This window comes from Sceloporus occidentalis, unplaced genomic scaffold (assembly GCF_023333645.1).
Source record: "Sceloporus occidentalis isolate IW3139 unplaced genomic scaffold, rSceOcc1.0.p SCAF_131, whole genome shotgun sequence".
Taxonomy (NCBI): domain Eukaryota; kingdom Metazoa; phylum Chordata; class Lepidosauria; order Squamata; family Phrynosomatidae; genus Sceloporus; species Sceloporus occidentalis.
In genome coordinates this window covers 2,269,549-2,287,009 of record NW_028317111.1, presented here as the reverse complement: position 1 = coordinate 2,287,009, position 17,461 = coordinate 2,269,549, and the positions used below count along the sequence as shown (strand labels likewise).

At 38.0% G+C, this 17,461-nt stretch overlaps 1 protein-coding gene and 2 non-coding genes across 3 annotated transcripts; 2 read left to right on the top strand and 1 right to left on the bottom strand.

Annotated features, from left to right (window-relative positions):
• Window positions 1-308: 308 nt before the first annotated feature.
• Window positions 309-17,241, bottom strand: LOC149281506 (serotriflin-like). Its single transcript, XM_089499224.1, has 7 exons — window positions 17,092-17,241; window positions 4,515-4,634; window positions 2,908-2,998; window positions 2,582-2,727; window positions 1,677-1,771; window positions 1,358-1,446; window positions 309-436 (listed from the first exon to the last, which is right to left on the bottom strand). Exons 1-7 carry the CDS (start codon window positions 17,239-17,241, stop codon window positions 309-311), a joined length of 819 nt encoding a protein of 272 aa, XP_089355350.1.
• On the top strand, window positions 16,959-17,030 carry TRNAG-UCC (transfer RNA glycine (anticodon UCC)). The gene has a single exon. It is a non-coding gene; the product is annotated as a tRNA-Gly (tRNA).
• TRNAY-GUA (transfer RNA tyrosine (anticodon GUA)) lies at window positions 17,190-17,275 on the top strand. The gene is given in 2 exon segments: window positions 17,190-17,226; window positions 17,240-17,275. It is a non-coding gene; the product is annotated as a tRNA-Tyr (tRNA).
• The last annotated feature ends 186 nt before the right edge of the window (window positions 17,276-17,461 follow it).

Here is a 17,461-nt window from a genome sequence, read left to right as displayed (position 1 = left end):
AATTACATGGGACAGTAAATCGTTTCTTTAGGTTCCAAGAACATTTTTCACTGAATATAAGAAGCAAAAGTACAAAAATAAGAAAACAAATATTATAGGGAGGAAGTAAAACAATAATTCCTTATTGTGGTTCAACAGTGGCTTTATTAATTTAAATAAATAGAAAATTATCACAATCCAATCGTAATCGCTTGTGTATTTAAATAAACGGCACATAAACATAATAATTAACATAATCTAAAATAAAATAATTTAATAGCTTTTCCCTTGTAATTCTATTAATGCTATCGGTATTTTTCTAGGATGCTTTATTTTATCTCTTTATTTGTGCACTTGCAGGTTGCAGGACAATCTTTCTCAAGTGATGCATCACATTTTTGCCCGTGATAATATTTAAAGCAGTCTGAAAACCAGTCTTGATAACGGCAATAGTTTGCTGAAAAGAAAGAAAAATCCAGATTATAACATGAATAATTTAATGAAGCCTCTGAAATTATATTTTACTAACAACGCATACATAAAGGAGTCAACCTTAAGTCATTAAGGTTTTAAAAAAGGACTCCTCATTCATTTATTTCAAAAATCATATTTCTTTTTAATTTTTCTTTTCATTTTCTTTTTAACTGTAATTAATGCTGGAATTTTATGTTACTCTTGGCTTAAAGGGACACTCCAGCCATCATATGCACTTTAATGTGTATGAGAACTTCGTGATCCCTTAAACTTTCATTGTGGTCCATTTTGCAAATGCATGGGAGGGTTCTACAGAATCCCTCCCCCCCAAAAAAAGCATTTGCCCCTGCACCCCCAGGTAAATGCCTTGCAGGAGATGCTGAATGCATTTCCCTGACCTTCAGTCAGTTTAGTAGACCCCAGTGCACATGTATAAAGTCTTCCCATGGATTTCAATGGGAGCACTTTCCTGCCACTGCCTCAACTTGCTAATAGATTGCAAGCTCACAAGGTCACGGCCCACCTCTCCTTCTGTTCCAGTATGTCTTGTGTTGCTAAAGCTATATACTCCCCCGCACTGTAATTGCACTACGAAATTTGTGCAGATGCTTTAGAAATGCAATCTACAAACACAATTCTAATCATTAAAATAAAAACGGCTGAGGAGATAAACATTTATAAATACTCAGCGTATTGGATTTATTCAGGCTGGTCCATGTCCCCGAATCAGCTAATGGTGTGATGAGACCCATAAGAGTTATATCAGGCTAGTTCATCCTGGCGTTCACCAGTTATTGGTGATTTATATGATTTAATGTGGTCAGCTGATAGCCAATAGGCATGGATCAGCATCTCAATATGTTATACTAGACTGGTAACTATCGGTTTGCACACAAATACTTACTGCAGAGGCCGTTATCGCATGCCGTTGGACAGTCTCCGCATGTAGGTCCAGATTTGTATGGGTATCCCATTGAGCTAAGATTGTTTCCCCTGAGAGGATCGCAGATAACAATTGGTCACAACAGAAGAAAGTCAGGTTCAGTGGTAACAGACAAAATATTTATGATATGCCTTGGCTGGAATTCTACTTTAGCTGAGTTCTGTTTCTCAGGAAATGTTAGAATGTGGGGCACCAGTTAGCCTGTTAAGAACTACTGGAATCGTAACGATATTGATACAAAAAATTGCGTTCATGGTGGAAGTGCATTTTTCATACTTACGGAGGGCAGTAATGGCAGACGTATCTGTATGGGAGGTTATTGTTGGCGCATTGGTTAATAGCACAGCCAACCTGGTATGAGGTAGCCCATGTCAACTGGAAATATGAAAATGTGTTAATTACAATCATGGCACTGGTGTCTTAAATTACTGAAATGAATGAAATGGAAAGGAAGCAAGGGGTAGATACTGTATACAGTAATTTGTGTATTCTACTCATCTATCAAATACTTAATCAACATTCATAAATCCATCATAGTCAACTGCCAAGAAACAGTAGATGAGTCCTGTTAATTTACTAAAGCAAATTTAATACCAATGGCATACCCGGAAATGTCCAAGGTATGCTGGTCTAATGGCCTGCCAGAAGGATGATCTTGATATGTGGGGTGCAACTAACTGTGAATGCAAGGTCATGGAGCAAAAGACCATTCTGACCACCCAAAGAGAAAAGGCTTGACCAGAAAGCCTACTTATGGGGCCGCTTTGAAAGATATGGAGTGGTCCACGGCAGAAGCAATATCTCCTGATTCCACTTATAATGTAACTTATAAGTCGGACTCTTAAAGGAACTCCTAATACGTATCAAACGACTAGGCACCTTGTGATACGGACATCAGCATACCTGGGAACTCTCTCGGTATACATGTTGAGGGAATTATGGGGATCACCAGCTTCTGAACAGCCTTTGATGTCTAAAGGGGGTCAGTGGTATTTGGTTCTTTCCACTCCCTGTCCTGGCTCCACCCACACCCTCTTCCTCTCCAATACAGCCAGTGTGACCTCCCCAAATTATGACCCACCCCTTTTCCACTCCCCATAAGGAGCACCAAGAGCAGACCTTTCGTGGACGAGCTCTATTGTATGTAGATTGTAGGGTGTAGATGTTTGAGTTTATAAAACATACCTGTGTATAATGGCCAATCTCTACACCAGGGGATTTAGCTCCTTTTGCATATTCAAAATCTACAACTTCACTGTAAAATGATTGTATGACATCATCCCAGGAGGCTTTGAAAGTTGACATGAATAAATTTTCTCCGCAATTAAAATCTAAAACACACAGAGAAAAAAAAATAATAATTCATGCACGGAATTATCAAAATGGAGTACATTCCCTAAACCAGGACTTTCTAGGTGAATAAATCATTTTGGTGGACCAAGCCTGGTAAGCCTCACATGTAGGGAGCACTCAACTGACCCTGTATAATTACGGAGCCAGCGGGTACTTACTTGTGATCTTTCTGAGATTTTGTTCGCTGTGATTCGGCAAACACATTTTGGCGTAATTATCTGCCGTTCTAGCAGCCTCATCATTCCAGACCTTAAAATGAGCAAAAAGACCTATTATTAAGAAGAACTGCGCAGACAAATCCATGTCAAAGTGCCGATAATAGGCAAAGAAATATTTTGAGATAGAACTATCGTATATCCTAATAGAAACACATTATAAAAAGAATATATGTTTTCAGGATAGGAATGGGGATAAGGAGGTAAAGGCTGTTGGCCGACGGCTGGATATGACTGGCCTAACGTTATGGTTTTTATGCTCACATAGCGCGTGGCCAGGCATATCCAGCCAAACACCACAGCACTCAATCATGGAGTTGGTCCTTAAGTCAGAGTTGGCCTGATCCGATAGATTTATCTCTTCTCTCTCTATTGACTATCCCTGATAACCTATTGTTCAGAGCTTTAGAATATAGCGGAACTCTATATATAAATTAATATTTCTTAGCTAGCCAACAAATTGGTAGCCAGATTCAACTTGCAAACAACATTTTTGTTTTACAATCCTATACTACTGACTAGAATGTAAACAATAACTTTTTTCCTCCATTAAACTTATTTGGCCTACTTACCATTTTCAGCATGTTACGTGCGGGCGGATTGACTATTTTTCTCAACTTGTTGTGTGTGTCAATAATCATACTTCTGATATTTGGATTACTTGTCGACAGTGATGATAATGGCACATTTTCCTTAAAAAATTAACACATTTTATTTTCTTTTATTTTTACAAAAGCATATATTCATGCAAAAAACATGTCATGTTTGAGACATTTTAGAAAGTAAAAATTTAGAATTCATCCAAAAATATATGGCGGACTTATTATTATTATGATAATGCTCTTAATGCTAGTAAAAGGAATGCTACCAAAAACATCTTTCTGAATTTGTGATTTCCATCCCTCTTTGGGATAAAGTTGTATTCTTAATGTGGTTTTCTAAATATTTTATTTTATTTCTTGGATGAATATATAATTGAACTAAAAAGCACTTTCTGAGCTATGAAATCATTATGTAGAATATTATATATATATATATATATATATATATATATATATATAATTATATGAGCTTTTAGGACCTCAGAGCTCACTTCTTCCAGAAATGTAACTTTACATCTTTTTCCATGTCGGACAAATCAAGTTCACTTTAATGCTAATATGGCTATATCAATTTTGCGTTATCTAATCCTTAATATACACAAGAAGAGCAAGTTTGGAGATCTTGAAGGAACGTGCACTTTATAAACAAGATAAAATGAAATGTATGTCCCGTGGGTAAGTGACCATTCCTGTAAATGTTCTCAATGACCTCAACCCATTGACCTCATCATAAAAGTTTCTGGGGCGCATTTTCTACAAAAAAGAAAAGTGTTTAGGTATCCCAGTCTAGGATGCATGGACCTGGCAGTGTTGATGGATTTCAATGGAAGCCCCAATTTAAGTGGTCCTCTAGAGGAACTCTATGAACGTATTGGTAGGACATTCTGCACCAATGTGGGTATTTGTGTGTGAAGCCAGAGGTGTGTACAAAACGTCATGATTGCTCACCATTTTCTTAATGTTTTCCACTGGTATTGTGACAGGTCTTCCAGCTCTTTCTGTACGCAAGGTGTTTCGGTTCTTCACATTTGTCAGTTCTGATGGCCATGCCGGTAATATGGCTTCATACTTTAGGAAATGCAGAGACTCTTATTGTTAGCAAAAAAAACTTTGGTTTCACGCTAAAGTATGATGTCTAATGCATAAAGACCTATAATATTAGTTGTATAGTATAATGTAAATTAAAATCGACTTTACCATAGTGTAGCAAAATTAATTAAAATATTTACAAAATATCAATATCAATTTTAAAAGTGATACTTTGTTTAAAACTGAAGAATTTATTCCCATACATTTTTTTTATTTAATTAGAAAAAAATAGTATATAAATAGACATATATTTAACCAATTTGTAATTTGCTATGGTGGAACATTACAGAAATATTTTGAAAAAAATTGTATAAAATTAAGCGTTGAAAAATACATTAATATACATTGCTGGGTTCACCCGTAGTGTGTCTCAGTCGTAAACTATTTTTCTGTTAAGCAATGGCACGCTTCATAACTGCATATCCAGTAATTATAAATAATTTAGTTCATTACAATATAAGAGCAATGTATTATTTAGCATCTTTTTAATTAATTAATTTACTGAGCTATTACCTTATGTGTTTTTATTTACATATTTTGTTATATAATGGTAGAGGTTTTTTGGTGGAGCTTGAGAGCATTATATCTTTTTTTTGTCAAGTTAATTAAGAATGAAGTTAACACAAATTAAAGGATTATCATACTGGTCCTGGAGGCAATCAACTTGTAATTACATCGTCTAAAGCCTTGTTGGAAACATTCTGTTTCTAAGATTCCAAAATGGAATGTCCATATGAAAATGTTTGTTGGTCTTTAAGGCACTGAGACGTCTATAGCTAGACTTTCCAAATAACCAGGGAGGGACCAAACAATAGTTAATTAATACCTACCTCTGCAAAACAGGACTGCAGGAATGGTGAAAGACACAGGAAAGCAAGCAACAGCATTTTTCCTGAAATAAATAATTGTGATTATTTTGCTGTTTTTGGTCAAAGGTACCGTAAGGTCTATCTACTATGCACCGTGTGAAGATATGGTGAAGATTTAACATCACATCCCTGTACATTGTTGGTTCTAATCTGACACACAAAGATATATCTATAACATTAAACTGATATAACATCTCATGAGAAACCACAAAATGTTTCAGATTTTATCAAAGGTAACCTCAGAAACAATTCTTAATTCATCATCGGGTGTTTTGACATCTGTAGAAATGTCACGGCCAGCTGGTGGCCTTCTACTGGAGGTCTTGCATCCATGGGGTCATTAGTAGACCTCAAAGTCCTCATTTCAAGACATCGTAAACCACGGTCATGGCATCTTATATCAGGAGGACATTATCTACTTAGCACAAAATATATCAGTGGCTGTCCTGTTTCATTCAAACTGAAAGTTCCTTGTGTGATGGGACATTACCGATCAGTAATGGACAATTCTGTCTCCCAAGACCCTTCCCTATCTCTGTGATTTTACATAATCCGAATCGGTAATATCACACCGGCAAAGGAAATTTTTAATCTAACATCAACCTATTCACCCATAACCATTGATATCATTTTTTGGACATAACAAAGATCTGAAGGTTTTTTTTTACGTACAACATTTTAGAATTATATAAAGAATAAAAAAACTTTACTTAATTGGACCAAAAATAAAGAACAAACTAACTAAACAGAATGAGACTGAAACCATGCTTTAATTCTCCCCCTTAAAATCCGTAAAACGAATTAATATTTTTCATCTAAAACCCGTAAGTTCCCATAAAAATGTGTCAATGAACAAATGATAATTCTACCGAACATAACATAAAAGAAAACTAACTATGCAGAATAAAAAGCTTATATTATAATACATTTGTTGCCATTTGAAGAGATATACCTTCTTACCTTGTAGATGGGAGGGTAATTTCCTTAAAGTCTCTGGAGAGAAGCTAAGGTAATATAAACAAGTTGGATCCACAAGCTGTATATATAGTCAAGATTTACAGAACACTTCCTGTTTTGTTTCTTTTTCCTCTCCGATATAAACAATTATACAAACGAATATAACAAAGGCCACACTCCAAATACTAACACAATGTTTCAGGAAATTTATGACTATGAGTGTGTGTCAGGCCAGAACGTGCATTGTGTGTGCCAATACCAATTAAACCGCGCTGACTAATCCTACGTTTTCTATTGTTGATTATCCATAGGTTTAGTATGTATCACACGGCTAAGCCTCTTTTCGTCTTCCATTGTCTATTCTCTCGAAGGCGAGTATCCAGGAGCTGAGGAAATGCATCGGTCATTGTTTACGCATCTTTCCTTCAAGGAAGCGATTGCCCAATCTTGACGGCTAACCTCATGTGAGTGAACGTGTGCCTCGTTATTACGGCACAGTAGAGAAAAAATCTATACGTTTATTATTATTATTACTATTTATAGTTTTATATAGTACCATCATATTTCGTAGCGCTTTACAACATGTGCCAACTTACTCGTTGCTGAATGGCATGATAGTAAAGTTTACTTAGCATTGTGTGTATTCAGAGCCTGCCTCTCGCTTCATTGCTGTAAGTAACTTTTCCATAGCTAAATGTTAAATCGCGAAAATATGCAAAATTTTATACAAGGGCCACAGGAACTAAAGAGGAACGGTGCCCTTCTAATACATAGATCCAGCATGGGACCCACATATTATCGTTGACTTATCGAATGTTCTAATTATATATTCTTCTGATTTTCCAGCTGTTAATAATCACATTGTCCTCCGAAAGCATAACTGGGGCATTTCATGCAAATTTAGCTTCAATTCCCAGGATCCTTCAGTGACGTTCCCATTGGACAGCCCATGCAGGAAGTTCTAACTCACTTCCTGGAATCATCTGCAATGTCTTCTCCTAGTGTTAGAGACAGTTCCTCCATAAAGATATTATTAATATTTTATTATTTAAACCATACAAGATAGTAGCTCCAACATACAGTACAAATGTAAATAACGCTTGAGTTAAAAGAAATGAAAATATCATGTGACTAAGGTTTAAAAATAACTACAAATGTGACAATTCCCCTTTTATGAAAGGTTTTACCTATTCTGTTCCCATTTTCTTTTTCCCTTACATCCCATTAAAGAGACTGACTGATGAAGAGGAATTTGAATGATCGGGGTCCAACTTCAGAATGCTAGCCAAATATATTTTCAAACTTCTATATTACTATATTACTGCCTCATCCATCTGCATGCTATCTTCAGATTTAAATGTTTTTACAGAACAATATAAATTATAAAATTATACATTCACAAAATAAGCTAATACTGCGGAGAAATGGATGACGAGAAAAGGAGACAGGGAAGTGGAATAGGTCGGCCGAGAAGGTAGAGAGACATTGAGAGAGAGTGTGAATGAATGAGCGCGTGAGTGACAATGAATTTAGTTTCCGAACGAAAAAATAAACTATACGAATTTCTCAAAATCAAAAGAGCAGGAAACAAAATTTGTCATCAGAAAACGAAACATTCGCCAGAATTGTTTTTGATCCATTTGCTTGTCTAGTCTATCATATGTGCATATATATATATATATATATATATTATTTTTACATTTTGTATCGTAGCTTTACATTCTCTGTATAAAGTCGTTGTTCCTGGGCAACTTACTATCCTAATATGCAAAAAAACCCCTGATTTTTTAATTTAAAACAATCCCCTACTTCTAAACATTTATATATCTTTTATGCTTTCATTTTAATACATAACATTAATTATGCTTAAATCTGTGGGGGGTGACTGTCCTTCTTCAGAATCTAATGGCACAAAAATATAATTTCTATTTTTAAGAAATAAAAATGGTTTATGTATGCAGTTCACTTTAAATCTATATGCTTGCATTCCAATGACATCAGATTATCTAAGAAAAAAACAAAAGTACATCTGCCATTATTATTCAAAACGTGCCAAACGAGTGATCGCTTAGTCATCCCGGCGTTATATTGTTTATCACATTCATACAACAGACATCATGTTACATCTCCTCTCTTGGCAGCCGTGGAAGAAGAGGTGAGTCCTCTTTAAGAACAGGATGTTCAACCTGATTCTTTTATATGACATCATATTGGATTGGTAGAACGATGTAAGTGAAGGCAAAACAACACGGGTTATGAAATGGCATTTTAAGTTGAGTAAGTATGTGTTATTTTACGGTACACAATCGTGACTGCCCATTTCTAATTATGACTAATAAGACTGGGTGTGTATAGTAATTCGAACATGCAGAGCAATGTGCCCTGCTCGTTACAGTTATTATTAAATACTAATGGATAAATTATCTCTGAGATTAAATGAGAGATTATAACTAAATCACGTGATTCAATAAGCGTTCTTTTTTTTCTGGAACAATGCAACACAAAATATTCTTGGAAAAACAAGCAATGTTATAGTTTATAAATAATATGTGTAAAATCTATGTGCATGTATATTTGGAACAAATAAAGGCTAATTTTTTTTTTAAATGACGGAATAAAAAGAGATCATATACTTGACGGAAAGAAAAGGGGTTTACATTTTTTAAAAAAAGGTGGGAGGAGAGCTGAATTTTATGAGATTTTTTTCTATTTTTTATTTTATTTTTCTATTTTTTTTAATTACACTGCGTGTTCGGTGCAACATTATTATAGATCCCCCTGGGGTCTTGGCAGACCATAGGCATTGCTTTCATAACTAGAATATCCTCTTAATGATATCATGATTTCTTTTTTTTTATTTATTTTAGGTGATGTATATTTGGTGGCCTGTGGGATACCTTGCTTTAACCCCTTCAATCCCAGGGGTTTTTGGTACCTCAAGTCCTGGAGCAATTTTGCCATTTCCGCACTGTCGGTTCATTGATTATTCTTTTTTCCTGTGAATAGTGTACCCATGTAAACTATATATTGTTTTTTCAAGGAGAGATAGAGCTTTCTTTTGATACCATAGTTAGATGATTAGCTGAAAATTTAGAATGAGAAATTTAGTAAAAACTAGCGAAAATTAGAAAAAAAAACAACTATTTTTTTTTATAAAATTTCCCTCTGAATACTCACAAAATTAGGTAAAGTGATGGAAAATCCCCTCCAAGTTTATCAATTCAGGTGTCCTGATTTCAGAAATACCTAATTTATATAGATTTTCCATACTTTCCCAGCACCAGGGAATATAATATAAGGTGTACATTATTCGTAGAATTTTTATGCTTATGGCTAAATGGGTTTGGGGGTTATACGGGGGCACGAGGGTTATACTGGGTAGATGTTGTGTAAGGGCAATGTGATGTAAGTTTTTTTTTCTTATTATCTTTTTTATATATTTTATTTTTTGTATTTTTTTTTATTTTTTTATATACATTTTTTTTTTAAATGGGATCGGCATTTAAAAATGTAACAGTTTTTCGGCTTTCGCGCCAGAAGCTGTTACATCCGATCGGGCAGCAGAAAGCCGGCGATGTTGGCTTCTGCTGTAAGGGGGGAGTCCAGGCTGTCAAACATCAGCCTGATCTCCATAGGGGACTGAAGGGGTTACCTACCCAAAGGGTAGAGGACAGGTCAACCACAGGAGAAGACTGTAGGCAGCGAGCCTCGTGAGAGGGACTAGGTGACTTTCTAGTAAGTCACCTCCTTCATACTGGTGGCTGGTGTCGTGATGCAGACAAGCCTGAATTTGTTGGTTTCTGTCTTGCCAGTAGTCTCTTTTATTGGGACTACCTGCAGTGTAGTTTGCAGAGTTCCAGCTCTAGCGTCATGGGGCATTAGAAGTACATTTGGGTTCTTCATTGTCTCCAGAGCATTCCAGGTCATGCTGTTTGTGAAAGCATTCTTGAGATTGCTTCCTGGTTGTTTCTTGTAAAGCTGCTTGTACAGTACATTAGCTATTTGTATCAGGAAGGGTAGGGAGTTTATCTGGTAAGCAGCATCACGACAGAAGCAAATGTTCGCTGAATAGACAATAAATAGGTTGACTAATGAGCCTTCGTACAATAGGACTATGGTGATCAAGTGTTTTAAGAAATGATTCACATTATCGTGTGCAATTATTTATATTATGCCGGGTTTTCACAGTTGCTTACTTGAACCCCTCTGGAGGTTTTTGTGATGTCAGTTCATGCCCCTTGAATACAATAGCCCAAGATTTGATAGCCCAAGTTGGTAGCCCCTTTTAAAAAGGATTGGACTCTAATGAAGAAGCATTGCTAAGCCTACAGAATGTTATATCATAAACGTCTTTTACCACAGAACAAGTGCCAAGAGCCTAAACTACCAAAACATTTATTTGACCCTGAGAATGGGTTTCAGCCCTGTCCCCAACTAAAGGGGTCTCATCCATAATACAGGAGAGGTTAGGGCCAGAATAATAATGACCATACCTGGGAAACCAGGTTTGACCCGCATGTATATTATCAGGCAGGGAGAAACTATATTTTATATACTTTTTCATCTTGCACAACACATTATTTGCTCACATTTTTAATTGAAGTGTGTCGGTGCATGGTAGGATTAACAGTGTAGGGGGCAGGTTACTTAGGCCGTGCTTGGGAGCTTAGAACGGTCCAGTAAGCAGCATTAACCCCTTCCCTACCTGGTACTTCCTTGTTGGGTGTCACCCACAGACCGGGACGTACCAGGTACGTTATCGATGATGCGCGATCCAGCGTCGCTATGGACGGGGTGTCCCCAGCGATCCGTAGCAGCCACTCCCCCTCAAGAAAAAGCTGTCCCGGTGTATCTTAATAATTTCCTGGTAAACGTAATGTGTCAGGGTACTTAGAGCTTGCCGGGTATTGTGGGTACTGTGTTAGCAGCCCAGGGGTTACCCAGCATTAACAGGGGTACTTGAGTACACGGTACAGTCATACGTCTAAGATAGGGGTGTTTGGGTTCTAAAGTTTAGATCACAGCCCATGAGTCAGAATTGATAAGGGGTGGCTTTATTGGGCATGGGATATCATTAAAATACACAGTACCCAGGGTTCAAGTCAGTGTGGATTGGGCAAAAGAAATTAGACTTAAGAAGGGTAGGGGCTTGTGAGCAGGAATATAAAAGGATAGAAGTCACTGACTTCAGAGCTCTGTGGATAAATCTGCCAAGATCAGCGCTGGCAATGGGGTCTCCAAGGTCCGCGATCAGCTAAGTGCCGGACTCAGCGTGGGCTGGATCCCTGGTGAGTGGCCGACAGTGTGTCCTCCATGCAGAGGAAGCTACGCCGCTGACTATGCCTATGTCAGTAGTCTCAGGGACCCCGGGACCCCAGCCAGTCATCAAGATCTCATCAGTTAGCAAGTTTAGGTGGACATGTTTTATCAGTTGATTCATGTTTATTACAGTTTGCCTTGAAATAAATTGTCCTCGCTCATTGGCCATTATCTCTTCTTTATATAATTTAACGTCCATATTGACATTGCACTCATTATGAGAACTTCGTTTGTCTTGTAATAGCGACATGTAAATAATGCCATATCATTAAGTGCCAGGGTAAATTAAGTAAATTAGGTATGGGATATTGAATAATCGTTGCCATGTTGATGCGCACAAAATGTTCTTACACTAAAGTTATGATTGCCCTATTAATCTTCCTAATGACATGTAGTTTATTGAATGCTAATTGTTCTTAAAACAAATATTACAACCAGTGTTCCCTCTAAGCTGTGCGCTTGTGCGCGCGCACATAGCTTTCAGAGGGAGCGCACACGAACAAAAATTGTGAGCACAACCAATAGCGTATCGAAGGGGGGCGGTCCGCTACCTGTTGTGTGCACAGCACCCCTCCAGAGACGGACAGTAATGTCCGCCGCTAGAGGAGCAAGCTCGGTTGGGGAGATCAAGGATAAATTTATACCTGAAGTACAACGTACCATAAAGTTTCACAAAGGCTGGTGGTAAAATTAGTGCATGGAAAGGGTTAAATTACCAGCATATGAAATACCTTGGGGTGTCTAGTTTTTAAAAATATATAGTTTTTTAAAAAAATCCCCACATTTTATCATTTTTTTAATAGTAAATTAGATGATATGATAAAATTAATGGTATCTAAAGAAATCCCTGTTTGTCCTGAAAGAAACAATATATAATATGTGTGGGAGCACGAAATGAGAAAGAAGAAAATCACTTATATTAACCCTTACGGGGTTAATAAAATTGCTTTTTTTAATTTTTGTTTTTAAAGGTGTGGGGGGTCATTTTCGGTTTCAGTCAAATGAATGCTAAATTTTCAGGTCCAGAATTTTCATTTCGGTGCATCCCTACATAGATATATATAAAAGGGAAGTGACAAAAGGTAGCGGTAAAGAAAAAGTGGACACACAGGGCGAGGTAAAGAGAAAGGGTTGGGAGATAAAGAGAACAAAGACAGATGAAGAGGAAAAGGGAGACATAATGCCAATGTCTGTCTAGGGAGATGGTCGACTATGTGCTTGGTTTTATACACCTGTTAGCAATGGATGTGGCTGAAATACCTAAACTCAATAATTAGGAGGGGTGTCCACATCCTTTCATAAAGTGTATATGTTTTATATGTAATATGTATAATTTGTCCCTTCAGAAAATTCTATTTATGTAAAAGAAACTGTCACTGCGGGAAAAGTGAATTACACCAGACAAACTTATGGTAAAACCTGATCATACTGTTCTTGTTCTCAGGGCAGCCCCATCACCATGAGATGGGCATAAAGGGATCAAGTATTATATCTTCTATATCTGATGATTGCTGGAGGAAGGGTGGAATTCCTGAAACTTCCAGTGCTGCTTACTTATCCCCAGTCTGGCCACCGACAATTTACAGGTAACTATCCGTACGAATCACAAAACAGGTGTATTTATAACAACATTGCATTGTATGTATAGATTTGATAGCACCACAATATACTGACCAGGTATTTCATTTTATAGTTATAGTGAGTACTGCATCAGGTTCAAACATATCATGGAAAAATCGTCTCAAAATCCAAATTACAAACAAGAAAAACAAAGGAATACTCTAATGCAACAAAGCAAAAAGTATGTGAAGCACCAGTCACTTACCTGAAAGAAAGGCATCAGTAGATTGACCACCTTTTTCTTGATTAGGCCAAGACCTAGGGCAACAGCACCACCTTCTGGTACAAAACTGAGGAGCAGATTGCCCTCTTTGTTGATGAAGTCATCGGCTCTGTATTTTAAATGGGAAGAATGAAAAGAAACATTTCTACCCAATTTTGAACTCGGGACCATTCTCATGTGAGGCAAACATTATAACCGCTACGCAACAGAAACCTACACGTAGAGAGAGGCCAGGCCAGAGCAGAGGATCTGACCAAAGGCAGAAGATGACAATTTTTTACATTTCCTGAGGGTCCACGAGATTTCTAAATGTTCTGATGAAACATTCCATATTCCACATAAAACTAAATTCTGCTAAAGGCTCCAAAATGACACAATAACATCTACATATGCAGAACTCCTAAAACCACCCATGTAGCAGATCTATCGGGCTCTGTGAAAACTGGTTCCACACTTCTTTTACCTTCGTTGTACATCAGACTGGATCTAACTCACATTATCCTAAAACTCAAGGGTCTCAAAACCCAGCCTTTCCCAGGACATCATCAACAGGGTTCATTTTTATGAAATTAAAGAAAACGTTACGCAACCTCCATAGAAAGTAAGCATCCTCTGAGTGCTGCTGAGTCTGAGCGCCGGGAAATGACATCATTTCCCACAAACAAAAAACGGCTTTGGAAAAAAACGGGAAGAAAATGTTTTTTTTTTTCATGGTTTTTTTCCAGACCTTCCCATCTCTAGTTTAAAAGCCTATCTTTCCATACAGGGTTGGTGGTATAGTGGTGAGCATAACTGCCTTCCAAGCAATTGACCCGGATTCGATTCCCGGCCAACGCAGCATTTTTTTCTTACATATCCGAGTCTATTCAGTAAGTTTCAAGCCGTTTGCAATGTTTACCCTTCCACTTGATGTAGCTTGTAACACAATGCATACTATGTTTGTGGTGGAGGGGCTGCTCCAGGTACAATCAGCATGGACAGTCCTTGAAATGCAGTCTGCGATAGCTCAGTTGGTCGAGTGGAGGACTGTAGAAAATGATCAGCCGTCCTTAGGTCGCTGGTTCGATTCCGGCTCAAAGGAATGCTTTTTTTATTTTTGTGAGATGGGTAGGTTGATCCTACAGAGTGAAGAGTGGACTTTAGGTGCGAATTCCGTGGGCAGAAAAATGACCACTTTATCTGGGAAGATCCAAAGAAAAGGCTCTGCCGTAGACAATGCCTATAGTTCAGTGATGCGCCTAGTGGAGGTAATGGCAATCAGGAATGCTGTTTTCAATGACAGAAGGTCACCAGGTGGGGAGGGGTTTTATAATTTGAGTTCTGCCCTATCTCGGGTACGGAGGAGGAATCTCTCCGTCGTGTATCACCTGGGATTGCAGGGAAAATATAACTCTGACGCATATCACGAAGATCATTGGAACAGGAACTCATCAACTGCAGCCGCAGACTGACAGGCATTACAACTGTATTTTAAAATAAAAAGGTTAACCTCCTATAGGAGGATCTGTGGATGCTCCGTCACATACACCATCTCATGTGGTGTGAGCAGGGTGTAGACACGTATCCCGTATGGTCTAGTGGTTAGGGTTCCTGGTTATCGTCCGGGTTCGATTCCCGGTATGGGAAGCTGGTTCTTATTGGAACCCTATGTTGCTATCCGTTTGCTAGTTGGTCAAATCAAATGGCATTAATCATATTCCCCAACATCTACAGGGCTCATCTTACCTGAATAGCCACCTCAAAATACTGGTCCAAATTCCTTACCTCTTTGGGCTGGTCAAGGAGCATCAGAAAGGGGAGAAATAGATTAGAGAGATTATATAAAATCCAACAGGAGGAAAGAAAATGAAAATGGAGAGATTAAAGAAAAGGAGGATAGATTGAAGAAAAGGGAGAGGAAGTGACAAAAGGTAGCGGTAAAGAAAAATTGTACACATAGGGCGAGGTAAAGAGAAAGGGTTGGGAGATAAAGAGAACAAAGACAGAGGAAAAGGGAGACATAATGCCAATGTCTGTCTAGGGAGATGGTCGACTATGTGCTTGATTTTATACACCTGTTAGCAATGGATGTGGCTGAAATACCTAAACTCAATAATTAGGAGGGGTGTCCACATCCTTTCATAAAGTGTATATGTTTTATATGTAATATGTATAATTTGTCCCTCCAGAAAATTCTATTTATGTAAAAGAAACTGTCACTGCGGGAAAAGTGAATTACACCGGACAAACTTATGGTAAAACCTGATCATACTGTTCTTGTTCTCAGGGCAGCCCCATCACCATGAGATGGGCATAAAGGGATCAAGTATTATATCTTCTATATCTGATGATTGCTGGAGGAAGGGTGGAATTCCTGAAACTTCCAGTGCTGCTTACTTATCCCCAGTCTGGCCACCGACAACTTACAGGTAACTATCCGTACGAATCACAAAACAGGTGTATTTATAACAACATTGCATTGTATGTATAGATTTGATAGCACCACAATATACTGACCAGGTATTTCATTTTATAGTTATAGTGAGTACTGCATCAGGTTCAAACATATCATGGAAAAATCGTCTCAAAATCCAAATTACAAACAAGAAAAACAAAGGAATACTCTAATGCAACAAAGAAAAAAGTATGTGAAGCACCAGTCATTTACCTGAAAGAAAGACATTAGTAGATTGACCACGAATGAAAAGAAGTGTTTCTACCCACTTTCGAACCGGGGACCTTTCTCATGTGAGGCAAACGTTATAACCGCTACGCAACAGAAACCTACACGTAGAGAGAGGCCAGGCCAGAGCAGAGGATCTGACCAAAGGCAGAAGATGACAATTTTTAACATTTCCTGAAGGTCCGCGAGATTTCTAAATGTTCTGATGAAACATTCCATATTCCACATAAAACTAAATTCTGCTAAAGGCTGCAAAATGACACAATAACATCTACATATGCAGAACTCCTAAAACCACCCATGTAGCAGATCTATCGGGCTCTGTGAAAACTGGTTCCACACTTCTTTTACCTTCGTTGTACATCAGACTGGATCTAACTCACATTATCCTAAAACTCAAGGGTCTCAAAACCCAGCCTTTCCCAGGACATCATCAACAGGGTTCATTTTTATGAAATTAAAGAAAACGTTACGCAACCTCCATAGAAAGTAAGCATCCTCTGAGTGCTGCTGAGTCTGAGCGCCGGGAAATGACATCATTTCCCACAAACAAAAAACGGCTTTGGAAAAAAACGGGAAGAAAATGTTTTTTTTTTTCGTGGTTTTTTCCCAGACCTTCCCATCTCTAGTTTAAAAGCCTATCTTTCCATACAGGGTTGGTGGTATAGTGGTGAGCATAACTGCCTTCCAAGCAGTTGACCCGGGTTCGATTCCCGGCCAATGCAACATTTTTTTCTTACACATCCGAGTCTATTCAGTAAGTTTCAAGCCGTTTGCAATGTTTACCCTTCCACTTGATGTAGCTTGTAACACAATGCATACTATGTTGGTGGGGGAGCGGCTGCTCCAGGTACAATCAGCCTGGACAGCACCCTGAAACATAACCTTTGATAGCTCAGCTGGTAGAGCGGAGAACTGTAGAAAACGATCAGACATCCTTAGGTCGCTGGTTCGATTCCGGCTCGAAGGAATGCTTTTTTTATTTTTGTGAGATGGGTAAAAAAATGGTATGTTGATCCTACAGAGTGAAGAGTGGACTTTAGGTGCGAATTCTGTGGGCAGCAAAAGGACCACTTTATCTGGGAAGATCCAAAGAAAAGGCTCTGCCGTAGACAATGCCTATAGTTCAGTGATGCGCCTAGTGGAGGTAATGGCA

Excerpts from the sequence above, each read along its gene's own strand:
- LOC149281506 (XM_089499224.1), bottom strand. The coding sequence starts at position 17,241 with ATGTCTGATCGTTTTCTACAGTTCTCCGCTCTACCAGCTGAGCTATCA. Across the intron at positions 2,728-2,907 it reads AAATCTCAGAAAGATCACAA|ATTTTAATTGCGGAGAAAAT; the intron begins GTAAGTACCCGC and ends TGTGTGTTTTAG. Across the intron at positions 1,772-2,581 it reads AGATTGGCCATTATACACAG|TTGACATGGGCTACCTCATA; the intron begins GTATGTTTTATA and ends TCATATTTCCAG.